Source organism: Tachysurus fulvidraco, chromosome 15, assembly GCF_022655615.1.
Source record: "Tachysurus fulvidraco isolate hzauxx_2018 chromosome 15, HZAU_PFXX_2.0, whole genome shotgun sequence".
Taxonomy (NCBI): Eukaryota; Metazoa; Chordata; class Actinopteri; order Siluriformes; family Bagridae; genus Tachysurus; species Tachysurus fulvidraco.
The window spans coordinates 11,025,734-11,044,881 of NC_062532.1; the positions used below are offsets into that span (position 1 = coordinate 11,025,734).

A 19,148-nucleotide genomic window follows, 5' to 3' on the forward strand; every position below is an offset into this window, starting at 1 on the left:
AATACATTAACAAAAAATTTATGCTGCACAATATATCGTTTGCAGAACACGCAATGTCAAGTAAAGCAAATTAACTCAGCAATTTTATACTATATTATTATATAAAACACTGACTTGGTGGCTCGTAAGTGACATGCAAAGCACCGAAAAGGAAGATTTGATTGCAAAAATAAATGCAGTGTCTGTTGTAAGGAAATATTTGGTCCGGATCGTTGCCTTAATCCTAGAAGAGAATTACATGAATGAATTTATGAGTCAACCAGTGTATTAAACTACCCAAAAAAGCCCAAAAGTCCTTTTCCAACCTTTTTACTTAGATTTTCTCATTTCTATGCAGATGCAGGTCCCTACAAATTCATCCCAGTCATTCTAGTGTGATTTTTGTTCATTGAATTGATGATAATAATTATCATAAATTCAGTATTTCTCTAATATTGTGCAGTCTAAATAATTATTCTTGGCAAACTGCTGTGGTCTATGGTAAATAAAACATACTGTTACTAGAAAATACTAATCTTTAAAAAAAATATAACTAAAACTCTAGTATTTGTACCATTTTTTGTCCTTCAAACAAAACAAGAAAACGTGTGTTATTGGAATATAACAATCACCGGCTGCCTTGTTTTCTGTCTGGCTACATCACATAACTCCATCTCTGACTTTATTTCCCTTTAATCCACCCACCCACCCTAAAAAAACAAACAAATAAACCCACAAACACACCAGACGGCATTTCCTCCCTCTAGTAGCTCTCACTACTGCATCTTTCTCTTTCTTTGCTTTTTTTTCTCCATGCAGCACTAGAGGCATATTCATTAGCACATTACCACAGATTGCAAGTGGACTAGATTCATAAGGGGGAAACTGGGAAAGGCAAAAGCTATTAGATGTGACACATTCTGTCACTTCTTTTCTTCATCTACTCTGTGTCTTATGGTTCCAGACAGCTCGCTGACACCTCTTAGGATGTTGGATTTAACGCACACACACACACACACACACACTCACACACACACACACACACACACACACACACACACTCTGGGAAGAGAATTATAGTAGTTGAATTGAATTGAACTGGAATTAAGCAGAGGAAGTGTAACAGTAGGAGTGTAGGTGAATTAATAATGGAAGGCGAGCACTGAAATGCAAAGTAGCTCGAAACGTTTAAGACAGTGATGCTCATGTCTGAAGACAGAGGCCATGCGAGGGCCAAATATGAGACAAATGTAAAGGATATGATGACTCATGCTACAACTGGGAATATAGCCTGATACCTTTTGGGTATGGGGGGGTTATTGGTGGCTCAAGCGCATTACTGCACTGGGTTGATGACAAACTGCCATTGATGGACTCCTGAATGAGGCCCTCAACCCTTATTGCTCCAGGGGTGCTGTATCATGCCTGGCCCTTACTTCCAAAGTTGGGATATGTGAAGAAACTGTGCTATAATGTATATTAGACGAATAAAGGCTTCTATTCTAGTCTGCAGTTAGGGTTAGAATAAGGTCTCCAAACTTGAGTTGCATTAACAGTTATGCGTGCCTATGGAAGGAAAACACAAGGCCACAGAGATATAAAGTTATTGCATCCTGCATGTTATTAGAAATCACATCGCATGAGCATCATCTCAACAGGACATCCCTACATCTGCTTGAGACCGCTATTGCTTCAGAACACCCGCAAAAAAGTCACAGACCGCAGAGCACTTATTTTACAAACAAATGCACAGGAAATTTCAAATTGATATCCTACACCTAGGTTTATTAAAGAAATCTTTTTCTACTACCAAATTGAATATGATAAGGAATGTAAATGTGGTCTGATGTGCTCAATTGCCAACTGTGCCAAATCCCAGAGCTCAGCATGTTCCACCACTCTCAGCTATCAGCAACGCTGCCTGATCAACAAGCTAATTCCATTTACTGTCATCCTGCAGATGAGTACTCCAGCATGCCTGTAATGACAGCTGAGAAAAGCTGTGCATCACTTATCAGTCAAATAGAGTGGGTTGGACTAGTTGTAACTTTCCAACAACGTCGTCCACTGTTTATCCGTTAGGGCTTGTGCTGTTGTGTGATTGGATATGACTGGTGACCGTCTATAATTTGAATGGCACTGGTTCTGGAAGCACTGGTTCTTTCCCATTAATTATATCAATAAACCTTTCAAGGACAAAAAAAAATAAAAAATTATGCTTAATATTTAGTCAAATCTATTACATATGAATAAAAGAATCATAACAAAAAATACAAATAATACGAAGGTACATTGCTGAAAATATCAAATCTTGAAAATGTACTTAATATCTTAGAAAGAAGTGACCAAACGATTACATACAGTAGCATGTTTCACTCCCATTTCTCAGCATTTCCACAAACATATCATCACATTTGTAAGAGCTTTTGTATCACCTCATTCAGGAAGATGAAATGGCTTGTTGGAACATACAACAATAAATCAACATTTCATTGTAATAAGTCTTGAATGAAAAAATTAAACAAATTAAAAAAGCCATAGATGACCATGAAAACTTACTAGTCTCTGATCCAATGAGATGCCTTCAAGTTAAATTCTTTGCACAAATGCCTTTGACTGAATCATATATTGTACTGCATACAATTTTGTGGACATGTGGTCTTTATATTAAATTGATATAAACTGGTTGCTAGCTTTCCATATTTTAGTCTGTTTATCCAACTGATTCAAGGCAGCAACCTTACAGTAACACGATCACAAACACAATCTAATGTCACATTTATGATATAGGGCTTTTCCCCTGAAGACATACTCTATTTCCAAGTCATTTTGGTTTTGCTCTGTTTCCTTGGCTCCATTGACATTTACTGTTCTGACTGCAGACAAAGGGCCTCAATGTAGAACTAAGATCCTGACAAACGCAATCTATCAGCTCATTGTAGGTCAGGGTATCTTTCACTAGGAAAGTCTTTGGTCTTTTTTAGGTTCTAAATCAAGGTCGTCAACTGGCAGAGCACAGTCCAGACGAATGAACAGAATACTTGATACAGAAAATGTATCAGTGCTAAATAATGTATACAAAAAAGTATATAAAAAAGCCATAGCTTCCTATACAAAACCCACTACAGCTTCTGTAAGAGCTCTTCTATCGGAATGACTTTTAATCCAATTATATGCACCTATGCAAAGGATTAACCTACAGGCAGCTCACTGGATCCGATTCTAGTAACCTGCATAAGAAGAGTTAAATTGGTTAAGAAGAGAAGAGTTTTCAAAGACTTTTATTTTATTCATTTTAACTCTCTATTTGATATTGGATAAGCAGCCAATATCAAATATTTTTCTGTTTGTTGTTTTCTGAAACACGACTTTTTTACCATCTTCCTGAGCGAGGTACCATAACAGGTACCATTTTAAAAACAATTCCCACCGTCTTGGTGCACTTGGCCTTTTTACACATAGATGTGTAATGGATAAATACAGGACATCTTTAGCAAGATAATATTTGATTTAGGAGGATTATTATAAAAATGGACTGTTTAATGATGACTTGACAAGCAAAGATCTATTTCTTCTGATCATGTCAAAATCATTTCTAATAGCTCTATGTTGTTAGTCAAATTACAACAAATAAAGCATCACTATGAAACAAAACATAACTTAGTATTTAGAATTATCTGATTAATAACTACAAACTAATCGTTAATTAAAATACATTTACTTGCCAATTTTCTGTAATGTGTGTGATTGTGACCTGCGATGGGTTGGCACAGGGTTAGGCTCCAGGTTCCCTGCAACCCTGTGTAGGATATGTGGTACAAAAAATGGTGGATGGACAGACAGATGGATGGATAGCTGAATGCATGAATAGATGAATGGATAGACAAATGGATGGATGGATGGATGGATGGATGGATGGATGGATGGATGGATGGATGGATGGACGGATGGATGGATGGATGGATGGATGGATGAATGGTCAAATGGATGGAAGGATGAATGGATGAATGGATGGGTGAAAAAAATGAACAAATGGTCAAACAAATGGATGGATCTATGGATGGACAGATGGATGGATGGGCAGATGGATGATAGACGGAAGAATGAATAGATTTGAATACTCACATTAGAGGGCAATGATTCCACAGAGCACAGTATATAAATTTCAAGACAGCAAGACTAAGTATAATAACTGAATGGTGTAATATTGTATATCTCCTATTGCTTTCAGTAAATATTATCTCTGCCCTCATCTGCCAGTGAAACTTACCGAGAGACCAAGTCATAGGGCACTGATATTGCTAGAGACATATAAAGACTTCAAAGCACTTCAGTATGCCGCTCTGGCTAACGGAGTCTGACACGTCATAAATGTCAGTGTTCATGTAAATGATATGAACACAAACACACTCACTAACAAACATACTAACAGTCACATCATAACAGTGGTAGGGTTTTATACCTGAAGTGTAAGTTTTCAGCATTTTATGCTGAGTGCTCCTTTTCTATTCGAAAATATTCCCAAGAGCATTTAAGACGTCCTCAATTGAGACTAACAGGACAAATGTGAAGTGGATGAAGTTAAATTGCAACCACTTAAAAATCTTGCCTGTCTTCCTGTCTTTCACAGACACCATTTTCTCTAACATTGAACATTTTAGCAGTGCTTCGAGGGACAGCGTACTTTTAGAGAGTGTTCAAGACACAGTCTTATCCTCAGGTGTTGGCTTTACATCTTCTGCACTCGATGAGCTTTTTTATCCATTCAGGCTTTACAGTAGCTCTTTGTATTCCTTCTTCATAGGTTTGTCTTTATAACTAGGGCCATTATAATAAAATAAACAAAGAAAAAACATCCTATCATTTTGGAAATGTCTGCATTGCTCCCTTTACTGTCTGGACACTGACAATCCAGCTGATGTCCAAAGCAACAACAGCTGGACCGATCTCTCTTCTGTAATATCTCTTCTGCACTACCCTTTTCTGTGTTCTGTGCAATTTGGAATTCATTTCATGACAACTGCCTGAGCAAAAGAGTACAGGGGGTCAGTCAAAGCCACTTGAATGCTGCAAGGTGCTGTGGGGTGAGCAATAAATGGAGAAAATCTATGGCACAGCTTGTCTTGTGGGCAAGCTTGGACTATTCTTATAATGCATGTGTTTATTCTGAATAGTATATATTTTCTGAATTATGATGAAAAATAAAAGTCTAAATTTGATGTAAATATGGTTTGCCGTTGTTAAATATTGTTTACACACAAATTCTTCATGTCCTCTAGCAATCTACACTACGCTTGGTTCTATAAAACATATAAATAAACAGCTTTTCATTAATAGGTGTAATAATTTATTAAGAAGAACCTTCATTTAGCTGTGTCTTTTCAATTTGTACTTCATCAGCTATGTATAATCAAAATGACAATACAGGCGTCTTGACTTGACCCTTCAGTGTTAATGATGTGTACTTTGAATCACTGAAATGTTAATGAAAGGTTAAGCTTTCCATTTCTAAAGGGGATTACTTGTGGATTAGTTGAGGATTGGTGGTGTTTATAGAGCCGTGAGTGTGATTTGTGTATTTTTTAAAGATGCTTTGCTTTCTACTAAAAAGAGCCACGGAAAAAAACAAAAAACAACAACAAAAAAAACAGATTCATTTTGCGGTCAGAGTTGATTCTAGGAAATGTAGGAGTCCCATGCAAGAAAACGACATTATGGGCCAATTTTTTAATTTTTTATTTTTTAATCTAAGTGTAAAGAAGCGACCAAAAATTCTAGCAAAAATCAAATAATTAATAAATAAATTAATAAATAAATAAAGCAATTGTCTAAAGTTGATCATATACAGAATGTTCTTTAAGTATAAGGATGCCATTTTAGTTTCCCACCTAAGTTAAAAAATGTTAAATTTGATAAGATAGCTTATACAGTATATTACTTTCCTAGGTAAGCAGACTAGTGCCAATTCACCCATATCAGCCTAATCAATGCACTTGCCTAACTCTATGTCACATAAAATAACCTTAAATAATGCTCACTGACTGCCAAGTCCCAATTAGTAAGCAACCTTTTAATAAACATAAGACGTTAATTATTTTTATAAAGTGTACACGTCAGGAGAATTACAGCATCCTAACTGGCCTTGTGGTGACAACTGTAGCATAATAATCAGCTTAATTACGGAACAATTTTCTGCCATGTAAAGAACCATTTCATCATTCAAGCCGGTTAAAAATAACAATATTCTGTTCTGTTTTAAATAAAATATCTAAAACAATGTAAAATAGCATAGTATAATAGACTTGTTTGTATTTCCACTTGAATTAAAAAGGTGAATTAAAAAAATGGACTGTATTGGGTGCAGTAGTGTTCACTATAGGTCAATATAGCCAAGATACTATATATCAGCAATCTACTTTGAGAGCCACGTTTATGTTGTGATATATTTCAACTGGAGTAAAATGGACTTGGAAGTGTCAATGCAGAGGAGTTCTGGTAAGTCTCTAGAGAAAGGCTAATGCCACTTTAATGAAATGAGGAAAAGACAATCCACAGCTTACTTTTCCAGCTTACTCCCAACAAAATCCTAAAGTTTCAGTATAGATGACAAATTGTGATGGCCAAAAGCTTTCAAACCTATATCATAAAGTCTTCATTTTATTTATAATTAGAAGTCATGTGCTGATTACATATGAGATGCTGTTCTTGATTTTATGCCTCCGCCTCTAGGTGATATAAATATTAAGCATTCTCTCAGGATCTCTGTGCATCAGTCTGTGCATCCAAAACAAGTTTTTGTATGCTTGTAGGATATATATACAGTATATATATATATATATATATATATATATATATATATATATATATATATATATATATATATATAGCATTATCAGTATATTCCTTCCTCTTTGAATTTTACCGTATATTAATGATATTTCCAAATCAATGCACAAATCAATGCTGCTGACTTTGAGTTCTTGAGGTTTTTTTTTTTTTACAATGCTGTCAAATATACCAGTAAATAATGGTGAAAAAAGGAACATATGGTGCTAGCAGTCATCAGCAGCCATCAATTTCTCATAAAGACACTCGTCTCATCTAGCCTACATTTGGATTTCATTCTAATAAGTGTGTCAAGGGATTATTAGTGATTAGTTTTAAGGTTGATTCTTTTATTTTAAAAGCTTAAAGTGTCGTTTAAAGATATTTTTCCAAAAAAAAAATGCACTCAGGATAAATACTCAGTATAAAGAGGTCACATTTTATGTCCAACATATCACTCATGTCAAGAGTTCATAACAGTGATATAATGATTCAAAACAATTCAAATGGTCCACTTCAATGAAAAATTGTTGAGTAAATGTCACTCAGCCCACCAGCAAAATTCAAGCCTTCTACAATTACAATAACATAATCAGACAGACATCAGACAGCAATAAACTATCATTCAAACCATGGCAATTCTGAAAACATGGATTACATATTTTGCCGGCTTGGAGTGTTGGCAATTTAACATGACCCTGGGTTTTTCTGCCCTTTGGCGTGTGAGCAATTGTAATCTTAAACCCAGCTCAGAAGCACGTTTGTTCAATGTAAATAAGATTAGCATGTTTAACATAAACAGCAGTGTTTACCACCCTCACACACCCCGCGTCTACCAACAAGGATTATCGCAATTACCATGAAGACCCTGCAGCATTTGTACTTCCTACAAAAAAACATTTTCAAAAGAAATATGAGCTGCTACGGAAACTGCCGGTGTTCTGAAAAATCTCCTAATGGCTTTTATGTCCATTTGGTTCAGCTCTGCAACTTGACACACTTCAAATGTAAACATTAGCACAAAAAAAAGTGCAGAGAAAATCACTAGTGGTGAGTTCTCCCATTCTCACAGACTTTTATATTCGTAGAGAGCTTTACTACCTCACAGGCTGTACTGGTTAGTAACAGGCAGTGATTCAGGTTTTCTGGATCTGCCAGACTGCTGCTATTAATATAAAAAGTAAGAACAAATAAAATCACATCAAATTATGAAAATTCTGCATTTGAAATTAAACAAGGATTTTGTGAAAGCGCTCCCGACTGTACGTTACACAAGAGAAATGATTTCAGATGCAGGCATAGACTAGTAAAAACTTGATGGGAGATTGCACGCTAGCCAAGTTGCTATTGAAGATAAATGAAAAAATAAATCACTGCAAGTCGCTGTGTGTTTGTTGTCGCTCACCACCAGTAAATATAATGAGATGAAAATGTAGTATATCCTGTTCTTTTCCTTTTATCCTATTTTAGATTTGATTATTCTGCCTTATCCTGGTATGTGTGCAAAAGATGTAATTGATAAACACCGAGAGACAGACAGCACTATTTTACTCCTGTAAGAGAACCTGAATCAGAATGACAGACAGCCAGGTTGATTTTTTATTGCTGCAGACTTGTTTTACAGTTGTTTGGTGTATTTAGAGAATACAAGGGGGAAAAAAATAGTTCCAGTTTTAGTTGAGATGTGACAGTGCAATTTTGTGCAAAAAAAAGTGCAAAACTCTCCTTGAGCTCTTTGAGTAGATTATTTAAATTAGAGGGAAAATTCTGACAGATTAAACTATACACGTACATAAAGGTGACAAAGTAAAAATCCGAATTAACAAATGGAGGTGCTACTGGCCTGTGCTGCATTTAAGTGATTAACATTCTGCGCTCTGTTGGATATATTTAAAGTTGATATATCCATCCTTCTATATTCTGTAGCACTGGCAGCATTCTGACAGTTTAAACCTGGAGCTAGCCCGGGGGAATTGGGACACAAGGCAAGGGACACTCTGAACAAGGAGTCGACCCATCACTTCTCAATCACACATGTACACACGCTCACACACTTATTCACACAATACAGACAATTTAGAGACACCAATCAGCCCACAACAGGTGGCTTTAGGCTGTGGAGGAAAACAGAGTACCCAAAGGAATCCCTCAAAGCATCGGGTGAACATGCAAACTCTGTGAAAGCAGGGCAGAGACAGGAATCAAACCCCCAAGCATGAAGGTGTCAGCCAAATGTGCTAACCCCTAAGCCTCTACAATGCCCCCTAAGAATATATATATAAAATGCAATTTTACACTGAGATAGCAAAAGAAGTGAGTTGAAAATGGATTTATTTTTAAGGCATGAATAACAGCAGCTTCAGTGAACAGTAAGAGTTACCAAAATGACATCTGTGGGATGGCATCCATATTTCTTGCATCTATGAGAAAAACATCAGAAAAGACTTGGAAATCATGATTGAATTTCACAATCATTGGCCGTGATATTCATGCATTACTGCAACATACTGAAGAGCTATTCTTCAGGCGACTGAAAATGACCGTAGTATTCATCCAACCGATCCCATTCCAGACACACTGAGGCATTCAATTCTGTTGACTTGACTTGAAACCTTGAAAACTGATCTCAGCCTTGGGGTACAGTATTAATATTAAAGATTTAAATGGTGTAGTGAAATGTGGTGGGTAGGAGGAGGCAGGCAACAATAAAATAAATACAAGAAGCTCTTGTGCAGAAAGGAGCAGATCAACAGGCATTCCTGTCTTGTACAAAATTCACAGGGTTTCTAACAGAAGGGATGGATTTCAATTGATTATTACAAATGAAGAAACTGGAAAGGGTATGACTGCCAAACCCAGCACAGCAGTAAGGCAAAGATTTGCTCTCTCTGCTACTGTACTACGCCCCCAGCCTCCAACGACATCACACATCGCTATTCATTACTATTCAGCTGGGCGAGAGAGAGAGAGAGAGAGAGAGAGAGAGAGAGAGAGATAGTAAAATCTAGTTTTGCATCAAGTATATAGAAGGACACAGAAAAAGACAACTAGAGGTCTTCATCTCTTATGTCCATCTTGGGGGAAGCATTTAATAAGAAAGGCGATTTGGCATTAAGTAATTATTGAATCAGCTGCCTCTCTCTCTCTCTCTCTCTCTCTCTCTCTCTCTCTCTCTCTCTCTCTCTCTCTCTCTCTCTCTCTCTCTCTCTCTCTCTCTCTCTCTTACTCGCTGCAGTATTTTGTTGCTGTTAAATGAAGGATTATTTATCACTTTCATAAAATATCTATCTATCTATGTCTAAATATGTATAAAGTATAAAGCTGATGAATCATTCGTAACCCAATAATATTTTCCCATTACACACAAATGCTCCACAAACTACTATACAGCACAGAAAAGTCCACCACTGGCTGTCATCATGAGGATTGATTTAATGTCTATGGTTTTATTGCATAACTTGGTGGTTACAATTTATTGACCGATAATCACATTTCCGTATCTCACTCTTGCAGAGTTTCATTTCTATACAGTATGTGACTCTCTTTGCATTATTCCTACAACTAGCTCACACTAGTGACCAGGGTTGGAGTAGGACTTCAGTTAAAGAGTTACAAGGTGCAAATCAGCCCACCTGAACTTGTTGTTCTAAAACCTGCTTTTTACCTGTGCTAGAGGAACGTTTTACTCTTGTAAAGTAATTCAGAAGCGAGATTAGCACCGTTCTCTACACAGGATTATGAAACCCTGCTCCAAAGCAGCATTAGCACCAGTTTTACAGTGTGTTAAAATCACAATGCAGTGCCAAATGTGTACAGTGTGAAATGATGCACTGTTAAAATGTTAAGACTAGATGCTTAGCAACAGACAACCAATCAGACACTGAACATCATCTGCCTCATATCAGGTGCTTTGTACAATCACAGAAACCCCAACTGCTGTGTAAACAGTAGTTACAGCATTTGAGGGGAAGAATACAAGAGTGTAATGTTTAATTGTGACAGAAATTACATCAATAGGGGGCAGTTTAATTTTACAGATCTTGTCAAAAAAGTCTGGCCAGGAGAAAGTGAATGGTCAGAAATAATAAGAACAGAAAATTAGCAGAAGATGGATAAACAGATGTCTGATCAACTACGCAAGAAACTTTACACAGGTCAAAATATGCATTTTGCAGAACAACTTCATCGGGTTTGCTCAAGGGCCCACCAGTGGTAGCATGGTGGTCCTTGGAGTCAAACTCACAACCTTCCACTTAGTTGTCTTAATTGAATTTAAAGCATTTTCTAAAGTAGTCACATGCAATATTTATCCAACCATGGTTGCTGACACTGAGAATATACAGTACTAAGTACCCAGGGTGTAGGAATGTGTGAATGTGTGAGATTAGAAGTATCCAGGATTATTAAGAAGATAAAATGTGAGCAGTTGAAATGTAAAATAAAAAAACCTAGGATTCTGTTTTCCCAGAAAAGCCATAGACAAATGTAACCAACTTATTTAACACTAGCAGTAAGCACCATGTGTGGATAAAGTGTTCTAAAATCTCATTCTTTTGTCAATCTCTTGCATTGCTTGCTAGCATAGTGCAATACTCAAACTAGCCTGCTTCTGGAAAAAAAAACCTACATTATATGACAGTCACGACACTTACCATGTTACTAATGCAAGCTAATTTCACAGCTCTCAATGTCAGCAGTGTTTCACAGACTTTCACACTGTTCACCTATTCAGCATAGATCTGTTGTTTTTCGTATTTTGGCTGCATCCCCCTCGAGTACTGCTGATTCATTCTTCTAAATTTTACACAAATATGAACATTGTGGTGGTGTTTTTTGGTTTGTGAGTGCATTGGTGTGTTTATATGCAGTAGAGAGCATGAAATGCGGTAAGCCACTTTCATAAATGCAGTGTTTTTGAACCATAGGAATCAGAGCACTGGATTTCTCCTGACCCTTCTAATTACCACTATGACACTGAATCAATCACAGTATGAAGACTAGATTGCTCTCATCACTGTGTGTGTACAGTATGTGTCTGTTACAGTACATTGTGTGTGTAGCATTATGGGTGCATGTATCTGAGATGGTGCTGCTGCAACATCAGCTTACAAGATGATCCATTTACAAAATTATTCAATTTACTGAACCATTTCATCCTTCCCCCACAGAAACATATCTGGGCAGAGGCCAGAAGGTGTATTATACTGTATCTATTTCTGCTCTTGGTTGACAAAAGTGGAACTTAATGTGGTCTTGTGCTGTTCAAGGTGTAACTTATAGTGCATTCTGAGATGCTTTTCCACTTAACATGTTTGCATAAAGAGGTAATTTAGAGAGTCGTCCTGCCATTTAAAAAGTATAGAGAGTCTTCCTTACACCTCTTCCTGCCCCACATCCCCACCCCTAACACTTGAACAACCCCCTGTACCCACCACCATTCTGTGTAATCTGTGCAATAAAATCCCAAAGATCAGCAGTGTCTGGAATACTGAATCCACTCAATCCTGTCTGCCACCAACATCCATGCCTTAGTTAAAGTCACTTAGATCACATATTTTCCCCATGATTATATTTGATATGAACAAAAACCTGAAGATCTTGACCTGTACGTAAATGACTGTATGCACTGTGTTAGTGCCATTTGAATAATGACATTAATGTAGAGATGTTGTTATTAATACAGTTGTCAGTGCATATGGCCAAAACATAAAAGATATAGCAGAAATAAGGACTAATACTAATTAATGTGAGCAGTACATGATTTCTTATTGTGAATACAAACAAAGCAAGTCGATAACTTCACACATCAGTTCAGAATGTTAGTCCATGTTACTGTTTTATAAGCAACGCTACTTTATTCCAGCTGTTTGTCTGCTTTGTTGGTGATGGCTGGGTTCTGTCATGAGCTCAATTACAGCTAGTGTGTATAGAAAATAAAAAAATGCAAATATTTCTCACAACATGAATATGCACAAGGTTATTACAGTTTAATGCAGCAGTTTATCAGCTTGTCTACAATTTGAAGTTACTAGCTAGCACTCATAGGGTACTTAATGTCCAAGCATTAATAGGGAATGAGAATGTTTTTCCTTCTCTATATGGCTTTGTTCTCTCGTAAATTACTGCTGCTCTGCCCCTCCCTTTCACTGTGCTCTCTCTCTCTCTCTCTCTCTCTCTCTCTCTCTCTCTCTCTCTCTCTCTCTCTCTCTCTCTCTCTCTCTCTCTCTCTCTCTCTCTCTCACTCACTCCCTCGCTCTCTATCTTCACATCCTCTGACTCCACAATGTGTTTATATTGCCAAATTTAGAATGTTAATTTCTCTTAGTCGATTAATAATTACTTAAATGGGACAAAATATATTGTACTTGAGCGCTCAAGTTACTCATCAAAACAGGGCTAAACTATCACCTAAACAATGTCAGGAAACACTGGCAACAATATCAGTCCACAAGAAATATATATATATATATATATATATAACAGGTGTAATCTTCAGGCATCCATACAATACAGTACATTTAACACATTATGATATTATATGATATGTTATAGATTCAATCTTACTTATATTTGATGATACTGTATCTGTCGTAAAACTACTATTACTTTGTAAATGATGAGCAGAAAATAAAGAGAGAGAGAAAGAGAGAGAGAGAGAGAGAGAGAGAGAGAGAGAGAGAGAGAGAGAGAGAGAGGGGAGAGAGAGAGAGAGAGAGAGAGAGAGAGAGAGGGGAGAGAGAGAGAGAGAGAGAGAGAGAGAGAGAGAGAGAGAGAGAGAGAGAGAGAGAAGAGATCCATAGATGTCAAAAACAAAGGAATCTACAGATAATGGGTGGAGATTACAAACTGTCATAAAATGTCTCATCATACAACTGCTAATGCATCGCTTCATGACAGAAAAGCGCCTTTCTGGGTCACATGTGCATTTCCTATATGATTATACATGAAAAAGCGTGTATAACAAGTGTCTAACCTTGTCATCAAGTATCTACTCAGCTAGCTAGCTGTTTCAGAATGTTCTAGGAAATACAACTATTAATCCATTTATTATCCTCTTTATAGTTCTTTTTATCAGAATGAAAAATATTTGGTATGAAGGTCAATCAGTTCTATAATAACTGTTTTTTATTCATTATACCAAGCTCTGAATCCAATTCAAAACAATATAATATAATAATTATACTGTACAATTTTAAATGATATTATACATTTTTCTTGATTGTATACTTATAGATATTTTATATATATATATATATATATATATATATATATATATATATATATATATATATATATATATATATATATATAAACCTTCTGGAATATAATTTGATTTAGTGGCCAGTCTTTTTCAGAAACTTGAGCAAACCTACTATTCATTTGCAAATGATGATAAAGTAGAGAAGGATTATTAAACATCAGAGTTAGCGGCAAATCACGTTGCTAACCTGTTTACGCATCCGGTTAAATATTTTTATACACAAATTTTTTTTTATGGCCAAGTTTTCTGTCCTTTCTGTCCAATTGAGGTTTACAATCAATTATAATAGATTAAAATTGGATTCGGATCGTTGCCTTTATTCCTTCCAGTCGTTGGCTTTTAATTTGATGTATCGATCCTAATCGTTAAACCCCTATTACCCACCCTAACAATGTTTGTGCCAGTGTATATTCCTTTAACAACAGTTTGATTTGAAGATCTGTGTGTGTGTGTATATGTGTGTGTATGTGTACAGTCTACAGCCATAGCGCCATAGAGCCCACTCACACTGTACTGACCAAAAGAAAAACCTCAATAAACCAATCTGAAATCCCCCACAGTAACAAACCCTTAAACCCCATTTTCACTTAGCTTTGTTGAATCACTTGGTGCATGCTGTTCTATCTAAACACTAATAAAAGCTTGCTGAAAATTGACTAATAGTAGCTGTGTACCTTCGGTGCGAATGGTAAAGGGAGAGTCTCCGAGCCGTTTGGCCGAGAACTGGCCCCCCAGAGAGGTCATTAGGAAGCAGAGGCTGAAGAAGCCAAGCCCTACCACGAAAATCCTGCCAAGGATGAGAGAAGAAAGGATATTAGTTCGGCCATTATTGTGGCACAAGCTCAAAAAGGACAAAAGGCAGTCAGGAAATTGAATTGTTTAATCGGAATATATAGTTCATTCATGGATGAAATAATAATGGTTTGTACAAAGCTATTATATCCCTGCTCTGTAACCTGCTCTTTGTATCAAAGCCAAATAGATTTTCTGTCACAAGCACAAATTATTATTATAAGATGTATAAATTTATGTGGTCACTGATTGTAGTTTGCAAAACAGGCATTCACTGTTTAATGAAAGTCAATTGGGGTAGTAAGTGTACCCTTTCTGAAAGTTCTCCACTGCAAAACAGTATTGTCTACAGTACATCCTATAGAATTGTGACTGTAAGAATATCATTAGAATTTACAATGTTAAATTACTGCTGATAAAGTTTAGGCACCGCGGCCACATTTTATCGATTTATGAAGTTACAACAATCTCGTGCTATTTTTAGTGAATATATTTTTAATATCCTTATTGTAAATATCATAGACATAAAAAAAAAAGAAATGAAATAGTTGTGGCATGCATGCGATTTTGGACATCCTGCTAAGTCAGAACAGTAACACCCTCCTTGGGCAAATATCACAGCCTGCAAACACTTTATTCAGCCAGCTACTGTACGAGTCTTTTTAATTCCTGTTTAATGAATTTTCACCCACAATTCCTTGCAGAATTCTTCTAGTTAGATAGTGAGATATTCTTGGGCCATCTTGCATGCACTTCATGTTTAAGATCTACCCACATTTTCACTGATGTTTAAGTCGGGGGACTGTGAGCCGTTCCAAAAGCTCCAGCTTGCGTTTCTTGAAGTTGTTTATGGTGGATATTAAGTTTTCTTTTGGATTAGTTTCCTATTGTAGGATCCTGTCTCTTTTCTTATACTTATACTGTCTCTCACACTTAATTCTAGAATGTACTGATACTTCACCAAATCTTATCTCATCTCATCTCCAGTCTTATCTCCCGTCTACCTGTGCACTGTTTCCTCTGCCACTGTCTGTGCCTCAATCCTAATGCATAATAGACTCAACTCCTTGCTTAACAGCTGACACGGTGATCGTTTCATCAATGCTTTGAATCTTTTCACCAAACACTCTTTTCTCATGCATTTGTTTCTTGTTATTTGGTCATTTTGCTTTGTCTTTCTACCATGTACAGTATATATTTCCTTGTACTTCCACATACTGCCTTGACCTTCACAGTTCCCCTTAAGAAATAACAGTTAATGGCATTTTGGACAGCAGAAATTGCAAACTAAATCCTCTCCTATATCTTCATATAGACTTTTATGCTTTGTTGGCATTAACTAAATTCACTTAAGGTTCTTGTGCTTGTTGACTATTAGCACAAGGTTTATAGTGTGAAAGAACTGATTACAATCTGGACTGTTATATATCTTGGTAACTGAGTCCTAATGAGTCAATTAAGGCCTAACAAGCACATATCTTTCTGTGACTTTCCAACTTTCTATTTTATGATTGATTGTATATCAAATATATAACTGTGTATATATATATTTCTGCAGCAGATGTATTTACTTCTTTTTTGGCATACAACTTTATGACTGTGTTTAGCACGTACCTGTATAGGAGACCTTTCCTGAGAAAGGTTAGTAACATTGAGTTGTTTTTGAAAGTAGTCTTAATTACATTCTGTAATTAACCAGTGAATTACTACATATCATTTCTTAATTAAAGTTATATGTAGACTCATTTATAACCTGACCTTTCAGTTATCCACCAAGTGCTTTTGAAAGCACTCTTGTTTTTAATCTAAAACAATTCGTGCAAACCAAACCGAAGCTCATGCAGCTGTAAAAGTTCACTCAGTAGGTAGTACTATCTCCTGTCGGGTGAGGAAGCTCAGCCAGATTAGCCTGATGGTAGTCGGGCTATAAGAGAAATCCTTAGCCTTGGTCTCCCCATGCAGCCCCTGACAGCGTTAAGTTTCTGGTGAACTTATAGACACAGTGCTGTAGTGTCACGAACACAGCTACAAAAATCAATAGATGGCTTGCATGAAATATAAATAAGTCGCTTCGTATATGCTTCATCCTTATACACACCTCTTGAGACCCATCTACAGCTTCTATAAATAATTCTCAGCAATTTATTTAGAAGTGTTTAGATACTGGCTGACTGACTGGATTTCCATTTGCTACTACCAGTTGCTCAAACACAGCCTATAGATGAAGAAGATTTCATTTCCGAGCCATATGAAAATGGAAAATAATAAACACCTAATTACATTGACAAAGTCAGATGGCCTTTGGAGAATAACAGAGAGAAAATCTAACACGCATACCTTATGAAATGTGCAAGCAGAACGATTCCTTACCAGAAAAAAAGGAATATCAATAACAACTGATACGCACACATAAATGAGTGCTTGTGTAATGACTGGGCTTTGTGTTGTTTGGTCATTTAGTTAGTTATTTGTAACATATTTATAATGTCTTAAATTATTTAATCACCATAAAGTCATTTTAAGAATGATCAAGAAAATATCCAGACGTACAATGAAGTGATGAAAAACAATACGTCTGTATACATCCTAAATGACAGTATAGTGATGAAGATAGAGAAGGAGTACGAGATGTAAAAATTATATTTCACACTCTCTTTAGGATGCTCCTTAGGTGAAATAGTGTGTAGTTTTCATTTCAAAATAGTCTGATAAGCTTGATAGTTTTATACGTCGTGTCCGAGCGGATGCCACACCTGAGACTGATGAAAGCCTAGATCAACTGATCTTGTGCTTGATTGGGCTGAGATTTTCAGATTATATACATTACATTATATACAAACAATATGTGACCAGTACATTAAAAAAAATGCTCACTAAAACTTAGAAATTGGTGCAATTTCAGATTATAAACGACTCAAGAGTTTTCATGATATTACAAATAATTATTTTATCTGCTTTAACATGTTTTAAAAGTTCTGTTCAGCACAAAGCAGCTAAAATGCCCACTATGGGTTATTAATCCTAAAAGTAACCCTGGTGCATCTATCACCAGTTTATTCTGCAGACTCCACGCCTGCATCATTACAGGTGTTTTCACATAACATTGAACACTTTACGCACATTACGCACACATGCGTCTGAACAGAAGTCATGAACTGGTTTCCAAAACCTAGATCTCAATTGTAAGTATAACAAACAAGTTACTGAACAAGTACTGCTCACCTGAAGGGCTTGAACGTCAGAAGGCATCTTCTAACCACAGTCATGCCGTCGCTGTTAAAAGCCATCATTTTGGAGAGGATAGTAATAATAATTCATGCGGTCCATCAGCTGCGTATTTCTGCGTCAAACATAGTTTTTCTCCCGAGTCAAGTGTCGCTGTAATGTGTGTTATTTCTCGGTTTAGTACCGGAGACTTCTGGAACGCGTGAACAGTGGGAGCTGAATAAAAAAAGAGCAATGCTGTTTAGTCCGAAGAGTGACAGGCAGAAAGTATTTACAGAGTCTTTCGGCTGCGATGTTAACTGTTTAGAGAAGACATTCGAGTGAAAATCTCGTAGAGGAAAAACGCAAAGTTCCATCTTACAACCAACAGCAAAGGAGCCACGATTCTCCCTAAAGGGAGCGCATCTATCATCTGCCCTACTGCGCAAAGAGCGAGCGGCTTCAGGTAAACTGTCGAGCGCACAGCGCCATCACTCGCCTGAACACAGCGCCATCACTCGCCTGAACACAGCGCAGAAACACGTCTCTCTCTCTCTCTCTCTCTCTCTCTCTCTCTCTCTCTCTCTCTCTCTCTCTCTCTCTCTCTCTCTCTCTCTCTAACTTGCAGCATCTCAAAAACGATTTTGCAACACTGCCACTTTAATTCCAATCATGCCTGCTGCTTATATATACAATGTAGCACACACAATTGTAGACATATATACACAATATATATATATATATATATATATATATATATATATATATATATATATATATATATATATATATATATATATATATTCACACACAATATACACACACAATTATATACTGTATATGCTTCATGCCTGCTGCTTATATATACAATATATATTTATTGTAGTTTACACCGGGGTCATGGTCTGACTGTATAGCTATATGCTGCTTATGTATAAAATATATATGTATATTTATATATATATAAAATTGTCTGTAGTGACCATGACAGTGTAAACTGCTTTAAGTCCCCTTTGTTAGAAAAATGACAGAAAACTCTTGTACTAACAATGCACTATGACCCCACAACATGTCCCAAAAGTGATAT

General features: G+C 36.5%; 1 protein-coding gene across 2 annotated transcripts in view; it reads right to left on the reverse strand.

The window, feature by feature from the left end:
- LOC113639474 (alpha-1,6-mannosylglycoprotein 6-beta-N-acetylglucosaminyltransferase B-like) overlaps positions 1–18,587 on the reverse strand; it is an 83,700-nt gene extending 65,113 nt beyond the window's left edge. For both annotated transcript variants that reach the window (XM_027141329.2, XM_027141328.2), the window contains exons 1-2: positions 18,080–18,587; positions 14,740–14,852 (exon numbers count right to left, since the gene is read on the reverse strand). In XM_027141329.2, coding sequence (XP_026997130.1) covers positions 14,740–14,852; positions 18,080–18,147 — 181 coding nt within the window. In that variant the 5' untranslated portion in view covers positions 18,148–18,587. The remainder of the gene's footprint in view (positions 1–14,739; positions 14,853–18,079) is intronic.
- Positions 18,588–19,148: the final 561 nt, after the last annotated feature.